The sequence below is a fragment of the Haplochromis burtoni genome, unplaced genomic scaffold (genome assembly GCF_018398535.1).
Source record: "Haplochromis burtoni strain Fernald_Lab_line unplaced genomic scaffold, NCSU_Asbu1 Contig_148, whole genome shotgun sequence".
Lineage (NCBI taxonomy): Eukaryota > Metazoa > Chordata > Actinopteri > Cichliformes > Cichlidae > Haplochromis > Haplochromis burtoni.
In genome coordinates, this window is record NW_024582509.1 from 18,817 (window position 1) to 33,982 (window position 15,166).

General features: G+C 40.4%; 1 protein-coding gene across 1 annotated transcript in view; it reads right to left on the bottom strand.

Annotated features, from left to right (window-relative positions):
* Positions 1 to 11,116, bottom strand: part of LOC102293497 (gastrula zinc finger protein XlCGF57.1) — a 12,670-nt gene extending 1,554 nt beyond the window's left edge. Inside the window, exons 1-3 of the mRNA XM_014336767.2 lie at positions 10,856 to 11,116; positions 9,335 to 9,605; positions 5,034 to 6,569 (exon numbers count right to left, since the gene is read on the bottom strand). Of these exons, the coding sequence (XP_014192253.1) occupies positions 5,034 to 6,569; positions 9,335 to 9,593 (1,795 nt within the window). The 5' untranslated portion in view covers positions 9,594 to 9,605; positions 10,856 to 11,116. The remainder of the gene's footprint in view (positions 1 to 5,033; positions 6,570 to 9,334; positions 9,606 to 10,855) is intronic.
* Between the last annotated feature and the right edge of the window lie 4,050 nt (positions 11,117 to 15,166).

The following is a 15,166-nucleotide window of genomic DNA, read 5'->3' on the forward strand; positions in this document are numbered from 1 at the left end:
GCAGCCAGGAGGCAGCCTGGGATCGAACCACCGACCTTCTGATTAGTGGCTGACCTGCTCTGCCACTTGAGCTACAGCCACCCCGTATATAAAGTGTGAGGTTACTGGCTTGTGATTTGCATTCATATGGTGCATATGAATGCAATGGCAGCATTTCTGTGATTAAACCTTTAATTTTCACTCTTCAATAAACAGCCGGTTATCTGTGCAAAAGGACAGAGTGAAATAAAACACCCTGAACTGCCCTAATATCCTCTAAGACTTTGTTTCGGCTCAAACACAGGATCGAGTTTAAGCCTGGGTCCAGATCACGTGTTAGTTATAAAACACACCAACTGTGTTTGGAGTCCCTTAAGAACAAATAACGAGGATAAATTCCAAAAAAAAACCCTTTTTCTTGTGCCAAAAGGTGATCGAATGGCAAAAACTGATTTCCAAAGTTTCTGTATGCTTTCTTTAAGTGTAACATCTTCACGTATATTGGTAAATAGACTTCGGTTAATATGGTTTACAAAGCGGTTATATGTTAAAAAAATAAATTAAATAAAAAAAAACTGATTTTCAAGTATCTTTATAACTCGGGGTTATTGTACTTACATTATAACCAATCCGGTACTTTTTTGTCAACTTAAAATATGTTTACAGAACTATTGTTATATTTGTTGTCATTTCTGCTGTCCTCTTGGTCAGATTACGTTTTTTGACATTTTAATGTCAATGAGACTTTTTTTTAACTGGATAAATAAAGGATATACCAGAAATCATCTTTTTGCAGACGATCATTTTTAGGCACAACACCGGTCCATACAGGTAAAATCGGGACGCCTGTTTGCTGTCAGATATTCGCAGGAAGGGTCATTTACCTGTACAGGAGGAGGAAACAGGCAGCATCAGCCCGCCCGTCTTCCGCGGGGTCCTCCCGGGCGAGTTTCATTTCTGATCTCCGTGTTTTCGCTCCTTTACTTTACGATCCTCCTTTCCTCTGATTGTAACTTCTCAAATCTCTAAAACACAAGATGCGTGACACGGAAATGAGGAGAAATCCCTCTACAAGCGAAACACAACACACGGCTAGTCTGTCCGACCTTTGTTTTGTTCCCCTCCGAAACACAGTGCACCCAGTAGACGGTTCCTACCCCCGTCATCACCCGCAGTAATTTACTGAACAGTAATGCATTCAGCTGACAAAAATATTCCTGTTGTTATTAGTCAATCAGATATTTTCCCCAGAAATCCTAAAATGTATTTAAATATAGTAAATAGAAAATAAAAAAATCAATGCCTGCTCTTTTTTTCTTCGACTTTCTTTGATAATTTTCTTATAATTTTGAACAGTTTTTATGCATTATGCTTCAATGTGGTCAAATACTGAAAATAATATTCATATTTTTTTAAGAAAGAAAAGAAAAGAAAAGAAAAGAAAAGAAAAGAAAAGAAAAGAACAAAACGTATGTCTCCCTATATAGGCCACTTCATTAGGTACACCTTGTTAGTACTGGGTTGGACAAACTTGATGGAAACATTTTTATAATTTTGAGTGCAGTGCTCAATATCATGTTCACCAGTCAGAGTTTTTCAAACCTTGTGACATGGTGTATGTCATGTCGGGAGCAGCCATCAGAAGATAGGAACCCTGTGGTCATGAGGTGATGGATTTGGTCAGTAACAACACTCAGGTAGGTGACATTTGACTCCCAGCTGTTACTAAGAAGCCAAACAATCACCTTCAAAATCCCTTAAACTGCTTTTCTTTATTCTGTTGCTCAGGTTCATCTGCAGCGGGTCATTTTGACCATGTCTACATGCCTAAATGCAGTGAGTTGCTGCTTTATGACTGGTTAATTAAATATTTGCTTTAATGAGCAGTAGAACAGGTGAACCTAACAAAGTGGCCGGTCAGTTTGCTAGTGAACGAAACACTTAGAGATCAGTGGTTCCCAAGCTTTTTTGCTAGCCCCCCATTTATTTTTACAATAAAATCTGCTTTCTTCCATTTGCGCAATGTCTCTAAAATTAGAAATATACTGTATTAGAGTGAATAACTAGCTCATGCATTTATAATTTCTAGGCTGGACTGCTGTAAATCATTATTATCAGGAAGTCCTAAAAACTCCCTTAAAAGCCTTCAGTAAATCCAAAATGCTGCAGCCAGAGTCCTGACAGGGACGAGAAAGAGAGAGCATATTTCTCCTATATTGCCTCCCCATTATTGGCTCCCTGTTAAATCCAGAATTGAATTCAAAATCCTGCTCCTCACATACAAGGTCTTAAATAATCAGGCCCCATCTTATTTTAATGACCTCATAGTATCACCCCACTAGAGCACTTCGCTCTCGCTCTGCAGGCCTACTTGTTGTTCCTAGAGTATTTAAAAGTAGAATGGGAGGCAGAACCTTCAGTTTTCAGGCCCCTCTTCTGTGGAACCAGCTTCCAGTTTGGATTCAGGAGACAGACACTATCTCTACTTTTAACATTAGGATTAAAACTTTCCTTTTTGCCTTGCTTGACCCTGAATCCTACCTTAGTTATGCTGCAATATTTCTTCTACAGTCATCTTTCTCACTCACTATGTGTTAACAGACCTCTCTGCATTAAATCACACTTGTTATTAATCTCTCTCTCTCTTCCACAGCATGTCTTTATCCTGTCTTCCTTCTCTCTCCCCAGCAGCAGATGGCCCCGCCCCTCCCTGAGCCTGGTTCTGCCGGAGGTTTCTTCCTATTAAAAGGGAGTTTTTCCTTCCCACTGTCGACAAACTGCTTTCTCATAGGGGTCATATGAATGTTGGCTTTTCTCTGTATGTCTTATTGTAGGGTCTACGTTACAATATAAAGCGCCTTGAGGTGACTGTTCTTGTGATTTGGTGCTGTGTAAAACAAACAGAATTGAAGTCCCCAGACCTGAGTGCATCTTTGATGAAAATGGTATTGACACTGAAGTGGCTTTCAAAAGTCCAAATAATAAAAAAAAAGCAGCACCATGAACGAGTACTATACACAGGTAATATAATATAATATTTTATTTATTTATTTATGTAGTTGGTTTCATCCAAGGAAACGGACAAACAACAGTGTCATAGATTCTGCTGCCTCTCTTTTACTGTAAAAATCCAACAGCACTGCCATCCTACATTTGTCTATCTATCTCTATGACCTGAAGTTCTCATACTGTCATCAGATTTCAGCAAGAAACAAACAAGTCAAACTTAAGCAAAAAAAGCAAAAGAAAAATGAGATTTAAAAAAAAACTAAATAGATATGTAACAAAGTAAAACCTATTCTAATCATGCAGATTTTATGAACAGCAGAGTGGTAAATGTTTTTCTCTAAAAGGCATGAGGTGTTCCTTTTAGACACTCCACAAATTTTAAATTAAAATCCAGACTGCTTTTGAAATTGCTGGTTTGCAGCTTTTTCAACTGATCTTCTATGTTTCTCTGAAAATCTGGAATGTCTGTCTACAAGAGGCTTTTCTAGAAGTCACTGCTGCAGTGGTTCACTTACATTTTCTAACCTGGTCTCTGATTGACTTCTCTGTGTTTTCAGTGTGGAGAAATAATAAATGTTGAGGTGGAAAGCTGAAACCAAATAAAAGACTTTGAGTCTCCAAAGTATTTTTTATATTATTTAATGAACCTTTGAAACGGGATCAGATAGAAACCGAACAAGGTCTGTTAAGGCCTGATAACAAAGGCCAAAGTAAGAGAAACCCTCAGCGTTTAAAGCACAATGTCTGCAATTCATCATCAAACAAAACTTTAGCGATTTACTCAAGCAAACCACAGAAGAATCTCCTCCTTCTCCCTAGAAGCGCACACAGGGAGAGCATGTTTCACAGCTCCTGTGTGCATACACAAGTCAGATGACTGCTACACATAGAACAAAGAAGACTATCACATATCAGCAATTTATATGTGTAAACATTATACATCAGTGATCATCTTGTGTTCTTCTGCTACAGGAGTGTTTGTGTCTTATATTAGTTAGATGTGTTTGTATAGCTGTGACTTGATTAATATCAGAGTACATTTTATGAATGCAAATGTTTGCCTTCAACTGCATGCAATTAACTTTCTGTATTTCATACTTTATATCACTTTTCTACATTTCTTAGACAGTCAGCAGTTGCTTTGCATCACATTTTATTTAAAGTCGTATGCTTAATATCACAACTGAAAAAAAAGCTCTTCATTGTGCTCTGCTCTGCTTCTCAACCCCCATACAGAGCTTTTATTTTCATGAACAGTGTTTCCAAACATGTCCCGTTGCTTTTAAAGTGACAGCTGCATAAATCAAAGTCATATTTGCTATTTTTTCTAAGCAAACCAGGCAGAAAGTTTCCAACAAAGCGAACATTTATCTGGACATCTGGACATGGTGAAATCAGGCGAGGCCAATTTGACATTGTTATGTTAGTCACTGATTCGACATTAAATTTAATGTTAATAGAGCTTCTTTGCCATTATTAATGCTGAGAACTAACAGCCTTACGGTGAGCTCACACTGTGCTTTGCTACAGGTCCAAGCACATTTCAGTTGTTCTGAACATCTCAACTCGAGCACATTGAAGTTAGCTGATCACCCAGTGTGAGTACACTCTTAGTGTATTCATGTTAACCTATAGCTAGAGGTTTCTAGTATGATTTAATAAAGGCTCTGGTCATTCGTCCCTAAAGTTAACACTGAAAATAAATACTATATGTATTTCCAGATCAGTTCCCACTATAGCTTTGCTTTGAACAATGTTGCATATTTAAGATATGTAACTGTCATACAGTAAACACAGATTTGGTCATGGTAAAAATTTCCAATTAAAAAACCCCCCAACAAATTTTCATTAATCTTTCATCACAACCAGAGGGTGGTATTTAACATGATCACAACAAAATGATTTCCCTCAGGTATGTCTTGAAATGTTTTTTACATTTTAATCTTTCACCATATTAAGAACAACTGAATGTTCTTATGTGTGGATACTCTGGTGTCTTGTTAGATCCTCTACTCGTAAATATCTTTTCTTACAAACGTCACAACCAAATGGTTTCTTTCCTGCGTGAATTAGCATGTGTCTCTTCAGTATTCCTAGCTGTGCAAACTGATTGCCACAAACTTCACAAACAAATGGTTTGTCTCCTGTGTGGACTTTCATGTGTGTCTCATAATTCCTCTTATTGTTAAACCTTCTATTGCAAATGTCACAACCAAATGGTCTCTCTGCCATGTGAACTTTCATGTGTCTCCTTAAAATTCCCATCTGTGAAAATCTTTTACTACAAACATCGCAACCAAACGGTTTCTCTCCTGTATGGACTCTGGTGTGCATCTCAAGATTTCGCCTAGTGTTAAATCTTTTACCACAAACATCACAACCAAAAGGTCTCTCCCCTGAATGGACATTCATGTGTCTCTCGAAATACTTTTTCTGGGTAAAATTTATATCACAAATACTACAGTTAAATGGTTTGTCCACTGAATGCACAGTCTCATGTCTTTTGAGATCACCTAGTTGTGAAAATCTTTTATGACACACCCCACAACCAAACGGTTTCTCCCCCGTGTGGAGTGCTTTGTGCATCTTCAGATTTCCCTCTTGGTGAAATCTTTTGCCACAAAAATCACAACCAAATGGTTTCTCTCCTGTGTGGAGTCTTTTGTGCATCTTCAGATTTCCCTCTTGGTTAAACCGTTTCCCACAAAACTCACAACTAAATGGTTTCTCTCCCGTGTGAATTCTCATATGCGTCTTGAAATTTAAACTCTGTGTGAATCTTTTGTCACAAACACTGCACGTGAAAAGCTTCTCTCCAGTGTGGATTCTCATGTGTGTCTTAAGATAATACTGATCTCTAAATTTTTTTTCACAAACATCACAGCTAAACGGTTTCTCTCCTGTGTGGCCTCTCATGTGTCTATTAAAGTTGTAGAGATCTCTAAATTTTTTTTTACAAACATTGCAGCCAAACGGTTTCTCTCCTGTGAGGACTGTCATGTGTGACTCTGCATTTTGCTTCACCCATTTCTTACTAACCAAACAGCTGGTAGACCCTTCTGCTGACTCCCTTCTCATATCACTTTTTACTCCTGACTTATCAGTACCGCTCTCCTTCCAGCCACTGTCACTGTCTTCTGTTTCAAGTTCAGAATCCGACCAATGTTCCTGCCAGTCATCATCGTCGTCTTCATCATCGTCATCATCAATACTGACTTCAGTTTCATAAGAGTCTGAAGCCTTTCCATCAGCCCTCGATTGTATATGACTGTTCAGATCTGCGTTCCAGGCTGTTTCTGCTGCTTCACAGTCTTCTGCATCAGTTTCTGTTTTTATCTGCTTAGCTGAGCTGCTGGTTGGAGGCTCTGCCTGGAAGAACTTGGGTTTTTCTTCATCATCTTCACTCTTTATGGAAACAGCAGTTAATGGGAACCTGGTGATGTTATCCTCTCCTGGCCTATTAAGCTGTTCTCCCTCACAACCAGGTAGGATTTCCTCCTGTTCCTCCTTAATGTGGAGGAGGTCATCATGGCATGAGCTCCAAGGAACCTCTTCTTTAATCACCAAGATCTGCTGGACATCTGCAGGGAGCAATAAAGACACAAGCACAGCTGTGACTCTGTACTGACACATTTTCTTGGACCGCTTATTAATATTTAGAGCAATATAAATATTTTTTGCAACTTTTCTTGGAAACTGAGTAAAATTAATAATTGTGTAATTATGTTCATCTCACCTTTATTGCTTCATCAAAACACTGACAAGGGCTTTAAAAAAATGAAAGACTATGTAGATCAAGTTATACATTTCCATAAAATGTGTAAGATATTTAGATTATAACATTTGATCTGAAGATATCCGCAGACTTCAAATATTAGCCTTTCAATTGAGTAACAAAAAATAAATACAATTGAAAAAAAGGACTATTAAGCTCAGAACAGATATCTTTTTGTATTCATGTATGGGTCGGATTTGACCAGGAGACAGATCAAATGAAATGATTGAAAACATATAAAGAGCTAATACAAGTCTTATCAGAACTCCTGTTCAAAGAGTTAAACATGAAGATATTTACATCAATACGAGAAAGCTTCTGATCATGCATGGAGGGTTTCACCTCAGTACGCTAAGCAGAAGAAAGGAGGCCGGGGACTGGTCAGTGTCAGTACCACAGTCCAGGATGAGACAAGTACATAAGGTGGCGAGAAGATGGCCACAACACCTCAAACAGCAAAAACCCAAGAAAGAGGAGGAAGAGGAGGCACCATCACGGAAGGACAGGTCCCTACACGGTATGTACCACCAGCAGATAGAGGAAGTGGCTAACATCCAGAAATTCTACCAGTGGCTGGACAAAGTTGGACTGAAAGACAGCACAGAGACACTAATGATGGCAGCACAGGAACAGCGTTTAGCGGTTGTTTTTAAGAAGCAGTATAAATGTAAACCACTGTCCTTTTCAACATCACCTAGTAGCTTTGAACTGAGTGTGTTTGAGCTAGGGCGCTCTCACACAGTGCTCTGTGCTGTGGTTTACAGACCCCTCAAATACAATAAGGACTTCTTAAATAGGGATGGGTATTGATAAGATTTTAACGATTCCGATTCCATTTTCGATTCTGTTTAACGATTCGATTCTTTATCGATTCTCTTATCGATTCTTTTTTTTTTTTTAAAAAGGAGAACACTAAGGTCGATTAGCTCAGAACTTTGTTTTATATCTTCTCTTTGAACAAGATAGAAATTTTGGAGTAACATGGCCTTACAAACCCAACAGTGAGATCTTGAGAGATCCAGCCTACGACTCTTCAATGGGGTGTCACAGGGTCCCCAGGAAAAAAAATTGTAAATGTAAAATAATAAAATAAATATTCTTGTGAGACATATCACATATTGACGGGGTCGGGTTATGTTAAAAAGTATAAATTGTTATACTTTGTTCATTGGTTCAAAGGTACCCCACACTTCTTTTTTTGTTTGCTTGTTTGTTCTGGTGTATTTTTCATTTGAACTGTTACTCTGCCAGAGTACTCATATTTACAAGATGGCATTGAACGCCCCATTGGTGTATCAGGAAAACTATTTTGTACGTATGTTCCTTGAAGGGGATTGAAGTCGTTCTTTTTTCCACCGCAGCGAAGGGCTAGGAGTAGGAGAGGAGCTGCTGTATGTTTTTGTTATCGAATCGATCTGATTGTGAAATAAAGCATATGCAGTGAGAAAGCAACTCCAGGAGTCATCCCTGCCTTAAAGCTGCAACATTCTTCTGTAGCAATAACAAAGTATAACATAAATTGTTCTGTGGCAATTACACAAGAATATCCAGTAATGTCCCTGCCTACAATTAAACACATTCACTTACCAAAAATCGGGGCATCTGCTGTGGCAAATGGGTTCAAGCCTTTGACCACAAACTTAGACACTGCTCGGTGACATTAGTCTATCCTGGCCTGAAAGGAGACGCTACCGGTAGACTGCAGCGAGAACTACCAGCGAGCGCCAGCCAGACTCTGTCTGTCTCTCTCATCATGGTCACCTACATGTACAGTAATGGCAGGTCTTGTAATAAGGCAGATTGCGCTAACATAATATGCACTGTTAGTTGATTATTTACCTGCCGCATTAACGGGAGAGGACGTGCAAACGTTAGCGCTGCTGCTGGGTTGAGAGTCACGAGTCCGGAGCGGAATTAAAAACGCGTGTCATCGCGTGTTTTGTGAGCAAATGCTTTTGCATATTCGTAGTGTTTCCTCCCTTAAATGAAATATCTACTTTGCAAGTTGCCCTGTTGTCATCGGTTCTCATAAAGTATAATCAAACTTTTGAGCGTTTGAGCCGCTTAGGCGCCGTGTTTCCTGCCAGGTAAATGACGCTCCGCAACGTGGTGACGTCATTCGGGGCGACTGGAATCGATAAGGGAATCGTTTGCAAAAATGGCAAACGATTCCAAGGAATTGAAACAGTGGGAACCGGTTCTCAACAAGAACCGGTTTTCGATACCCATCCCTATTCTTAAATGACTTTTCTGATCTGTTGGCTGAAATTATGCCAAAATATGATCATGTCCGTATTGTTGGGGACTTCAATATTCGCGTGTGCTGCCCTGACAAGCAAATGGCAAAGGAATTTTTAAATCTTACTGACTCTTTTTTAAATCCCAGGAACAACATCCGAGATCTCCAGCAGCAAAGATTATGCGCAGGACCCTCAAGCTCCCAGGCCTCTGGTAGAGAACCCGAGCTTGAAGGATAAAGACCTCCAACAGACGCGGGAGCGGAATTTTATTTTTATTTTTTTTACTGCAAAAATAATGTTTGCAAGATCAAATGAGCCAAATTCCTGATACCTGCAAGCTGTGAAGCAGCAGCAGAAGAAGAAGACAAGCCTGGAGGCTCTCCCTCGTTTTTCTCTTCAACTGGGCTCTGATTACTCTGTGAGAACTGGGGTCCGTCTTCATCATCTTCACTCTTCACAGCAACATCAGTGACTGAGAACCTGATGTAGTCAGCTTCGTCCGAGTCATTGAGCAGATCCTCCTGTTCCTCCTTAATATTGCCAAGGTCCAGACTCATGCTCCAGGGAATCTCTTCCTCAGTCTGCAACATCTGCAGGAAACACTGAAACACACATGCACACTGTGTATTCAAACAGGTCCTCAGTGCATAAATTGCAGCTATAACGATTTGAAACTGTAATTACACAATTAATTACACAAATATCTGTATCTCAAAATTATTTAAAAAAACGTTGGTTTTTTTTGCCACTGCACACATTTTTGCCATCTGAGAATGACTGTAAGTATTTACTGTCGCCTGCTGGAAGCCAAACCTGTCCAGCTCTGATTCTTGCTGACTGCGATGACTCTCACAAAGATTGTTGAAAGGTTTCAATTAACTGTCATGAAATTCATGAAAGCAGGCATATTGCCAGCATGTTGGAATCAGTCAGAGTCAACTCACCCACTCTATCAATAAGGAAACACTCAACCTGAGTTTGTAAGGCCTGTGTCAGGTATGTCGACTTTCAGAGGTCAGCGATTTCTCAGCAGTGAGCACACAGAGCGGCATTCATGTTTCGTTCTTTCTTTAGTTTCTCCATAACAGAAAGATGCCTTACTTTATACATTAATAAGCACTGTTACATAACATATATCTGTGAATGCAGCTATTCACCAGTCTGTCTTAGTACGTGAAAGTTACAGTATGTTAGAGTTGGTTAAACTAATATGCAGAGTACTCAGTACAATCAAAAACAACAATACGATTGGTTTAACATGCCAGAATTAAACCCGTCATCCACTCAGCACTATTTGATTAGCTGTGACACTTAACCTCAGTATTAAATATAAGATGACGCCAAAATGCAACAGCACAGACCGGACTCACAGAATATCTCAGTGAAGGCGGAAAACTGGATCATCTCTTCAGCAGGACATTACAGGGTAATAAATTTCACTTTATCTATGTTTCTATTTATTATTTATAAAACTGGTAATGATGTGATAATGCATGCATTAAACAACATATTGCAGACAGGTTGGGCTGCTTCTTTCTGCAGCTTCACCTCAGCAGAGCCACTTCCGCCCTCACACTAATATCTGACTTCTCTTTCACACCCGGACTGCATAACGTTTTTCACTGAGGTCGAAGGGAATGATTAATAAAATTGGTTTGGACATTATTATTACTATTATTATTTGGCTTAATCGACCACGCCCACAGACTTCTCCTCAGGATTTCCCGAGTGCCACGTCTCCTCCTTACGTTATGTCTCTGAGCACATGTGCTGCCTGCTGCAGGTTTTCGCTCGTGCACATGAGCAGCTACCAAAGAACAAACTGCATCCACACACAGACAGAATAAATTACCTGTGCAGCAGACCCGGACAGCTTCAGCGTCACTCTGACCTCGGTCCGTCTTCACTGACGCCCACCTGGGTGAGCCGCTTCCGGCGGATGCCTCTCCAGGTTTGTGTTTGTGACGCTCCGAAACTTTGCTCCGTGTTAATCAATCACGAGGATTTTCCTGCATCTATCTGCAGCATCGATCAGCAAGAAGGCCAACTACATGACAGCAAGTCCCGCTTTTATTTTCTTCCCTCCTGCAACACAGTCCAGACAACAGACTGTTCCTACGCCCGTGCTATGTCATCATAGAAGATGACCAGCATTATGACGGTGGAAGTATAAAAATAGTTAGTATTAGAATCATATTAAACTGCCAAGTCACGATGACTCATTAAAGCCCACACTCCTACTGTATTTGGTGATGCATTGGATTATTTTAGATACTGCTGGATAGTTTCACATATAAAAAAAAATATGGTACTATTTAAATTTGTTCATTCATATCTTTTAAATCTAAACTAGCAACTAAACGTTTGTACTAAATGTTAGGTGCAGTATTTTAACATGGAAATACATAACATCAAGCACATAAAAACCCGACTGAGACAAAAATAGAGTGGTGAGTCTGAGATGGTTTGAGCATGCACAGAGGAGGGATAGTAAAGAAAGGATGTTAAAGATGGAGCTGCCAGGCAGGAGGAAAAGAGGAAGACCTCAAATAAGATTCATGGATGTGGTGAAGGAGGACATGCAGGGAGTTGGTGCAACAGGTAGATGATCGACCATGGAAACCCTAAAGATCCTAAAGGAAACGGCCAAAAAAGAAAACATAAAAAGTGAACTTAAATATAATACTTAATTAAATTTACTTGGTTACTTTCCACTACTGTATTCCTTTTTCTTTTGTATTTTATTTTGTTGATAACCAACAATGTTACTCAAAGGGACAAGCAAAGCATCATTGCGCACATAGTAAAAAAAGAAACAGAAAAAATGCTGAATAAAGCTTTGGACAATACGATATAACAGACTATGTTTGTGTCACCTCAACTTTAGTCAAACCAACTGCAAAAAATATGTAACCACGCATTCACCGTATCATCATCATAGACAATTTCAGGAGTCTCTGGTTATTGCATAGTAACAATTACTAAGCAGTATGTTTTTCTTTGCAACCAGGACATGGGATGCATGAATTCAAATTTTATTAATCAAATGAATTCTTTTGATTTCAGTGTACTGGTTTGAACCACAGGGTTGAGTAGGTGACCTGTGTACTTTATCATCTTGATAGCAAGTAACAGTTGTTAATGGGATGGCTCAGAGGTGGACTGGCAGTGTTGCCTCACAGCAACAAGATTCCTGGTTGAGATCCTAGCAGAAGTTTACACGTTCTTCCTGTCCCTGGAGTCTCCTTCAGCTACTCCAGCTTTCTCCCAAACACATGCACATCAGGAACATCTGTGATTGTAAATTAGCCAAAAAAAAATTTTAAATAAAGCCTCAAAAGTGTACAGTAAATCATGATATGTACTACGTTCAACTGATGCAGGCTACAAAACTGTACTGTGTAGACAATCCTAACCAAAGCAGTGATTTGCTTTTGCAAATGTGTTACCCATTTATACTGTTAAATATTGGTTTCAAAATTTCTTTCACTATGTTACCTGTTATTGACAAGAGGACAACTTAAGTGTGCAGGTTTCACTATACAGTGCTGTGTCAAAGTATTTGCCATCTTCCTGATTGTTTAAAGAATAAAATAAAATAGATTATAATAGAATAGAATAGTTTTTTTTCACTGCTGATCCCCAGACCCTAACTACTACTCATTACTGCCCTCAGTTAATGATTCAAGAAAAAGAAAGAGACTGGGCAAAATGGCATTCATGGGGCAGCTCCAAGGAGAAAACCACTGCTGACCAGAAAGAACCCGAAATTCTAGATAAAGTCTGGACTTAAATCACATACGCTCTGGTGTGATCTTTTTTTTTTTGTGTCCCGTTTGGATCTTTAGCATCAGAATTGTTGTCTTAAGGCCAAGAAAGATGCCAAGCGGATTTATTTTACCAAGTGGATCATCATGGCCTTGCCATATTGGTCCATTTGATTGACCTTTATTATAATTATGAATTTATTTTATTTTCAGTTGCTACAAACGGGACAGACATGACTGGGGGATAGGACAGGGAGAAAGAATGAAAGAAAGAGAGGGAGAGAAAGAAAACCAAAGGGGAGAAGAGACGGTGAGAAGGGGGGGAAGAAAGAAAAAAAAAACAAACAAAAAAAACAAAACACCTGGGTCACCTGTATGGAGAAAAAAAACAGAAGAGAAAGCAAACAACAAAGAGCAACATAATAAAAAAAACAGCACCATCACAATAAACTAGCTAGCAGTAGATATCAGTAGATACTAAATAATAAACGATATTGTGCAGCACGCAAGATAGACAGCGCACAATGTGCTTTGAGGCAGCAGCCAAGAAAGCTGTAGTCCGCGTCTGTGAATACCCGTGTGTACACCTGTGTGCATACCTGTGTGGATCAGCATGCTTGCATTCCAAAGGTTTCTCCATGTAACGATCTGCTAGGGAGTGTGGGGGGCCACAGCCCCGTCCTCCAGGGTATGAAGCAGGTATGGAGGAGATCAAAACTCCAGACATCCAGAGGCCCCCAGAACACAAGAGACCAAGGAAGACCAACAGAGGGGCAGCCGCGCCACTGTCCCAGAAAGAGCTGAGGAGAGTCCCAGATGAGGGCTCACTCAGCAGCCGCGGAGCAGAAGCCAGGGGGAGTTGCAGTGACGCGCCCGTGAGCTCCGCCGGCAGCCAGCTGTGCCTGAGTGACCGAGCCCCAGGCCGAGAGGCCGGGGGCACCCCACCTCCGAAGTGGCCCGAGCGAGCCCCAGGCTCCAGGCCCCGATAAGCGGCCGCCAAGGAGTGAGCCGGTGTGTACCCGGACGCCCACCCCCAGACACAAAGAACCACCAACGCACCGACACCTGAGGGAGTCCGCCACTGGCAGGGGAAGTGGTGGTGGGGGGAGATAGGCCTCCAAACCTTGGAGGGCCTGAGATGTCCCCAGAGAGGTGGCGCCTGACACCCAACCTGACATATAGACACAGACATACAGGCACACACAGACACAAACATCCATTCCCACCCTCATGCTCTCATGAGGGTGGGATGCTCTGGTGTGATATTAAACAGGTCGTTCATGATGGAAAATCCTGCACCGTTGCTGCCAGTGGTGGCACAACCAGTTATCAGGTTAAGGAGCCAATTACCTTTTCACATAGGGTCAGGTTTGGATAGCTTTTTTCCTTAATAAATAAAATCATAATTTAAAAAAAAAATGCATTTTGTATTTACAATTGTTATCTAGGTCTAGTATTAAAAGTTGCTTAATAATCTGAAACGTCTAAGTGTAACAAATATGCAAAAAAGTAAGAAATCAGGAAGGCGGCAGCACTGCACATTATGCAATTTCACGAATCTGGTTGCTAGGGCAACTTGGCTAATAGACAACTTTCAATTTATTACATTATGAAAACAAATATGAACTCGTGTATAAATGGTTTCTAATATTAATTTGAAGATAAACATGTTTTAATAAAGGAGATGGTGATATAAATGAATTCATTGTTTTTTCTTTAGCAGGAAAGCAAACATCTGTTTGTATTTTTGACGAGTTTTCCTTTTTGCCGTGCGGCCGCACCCGCACGGCACCCGCAATCACACCCACCGTATTAAAACACGGGGACTCGGGGGGTGATCAAGATGGCGCCGTAGAGTAGACGTGGCTGAGTGAGCTCCAGTGGTATTTTGTTAATATTTATCTTATATCTTTATATTTGAACAGCGTCAAGTACAGATTTTTTGAAAGGGGAGTTCTCTGACATGAGTCTGGACAGTTACTTTTTAAGAATCCCGGATAACATGCCTAGAAGTACGAAAAAATCGTCGAGGAAAACTCCCGGTTACCCTGAAAGCGAAGAGGAGCCAGGTACTATACAGGAGATACCGAGCATGTCTACTAATCCTGGCTCTATGGAAACAAGTATTGCTCACGCTTTGGATAGAGTAACTGATAATCTTACTAAAGTAATTGACTCCAAGATTTCTACTGTCCTCGAAGCTATTAAAGAACAAACCTCACAGCTGCAGGCGATTGCCGCCAGAATGAATGAGGCGGAGAAACGGATTGCTAATGTGGAGGACACGGCGACATTATCAGAGGCTAAGTTGGCGCAATTCGAGAAACAAATACATGAGATGCGAGAACATATAGATGAACTTGACAACCGGGGCCGCAGGTGCAACGTACGTATGG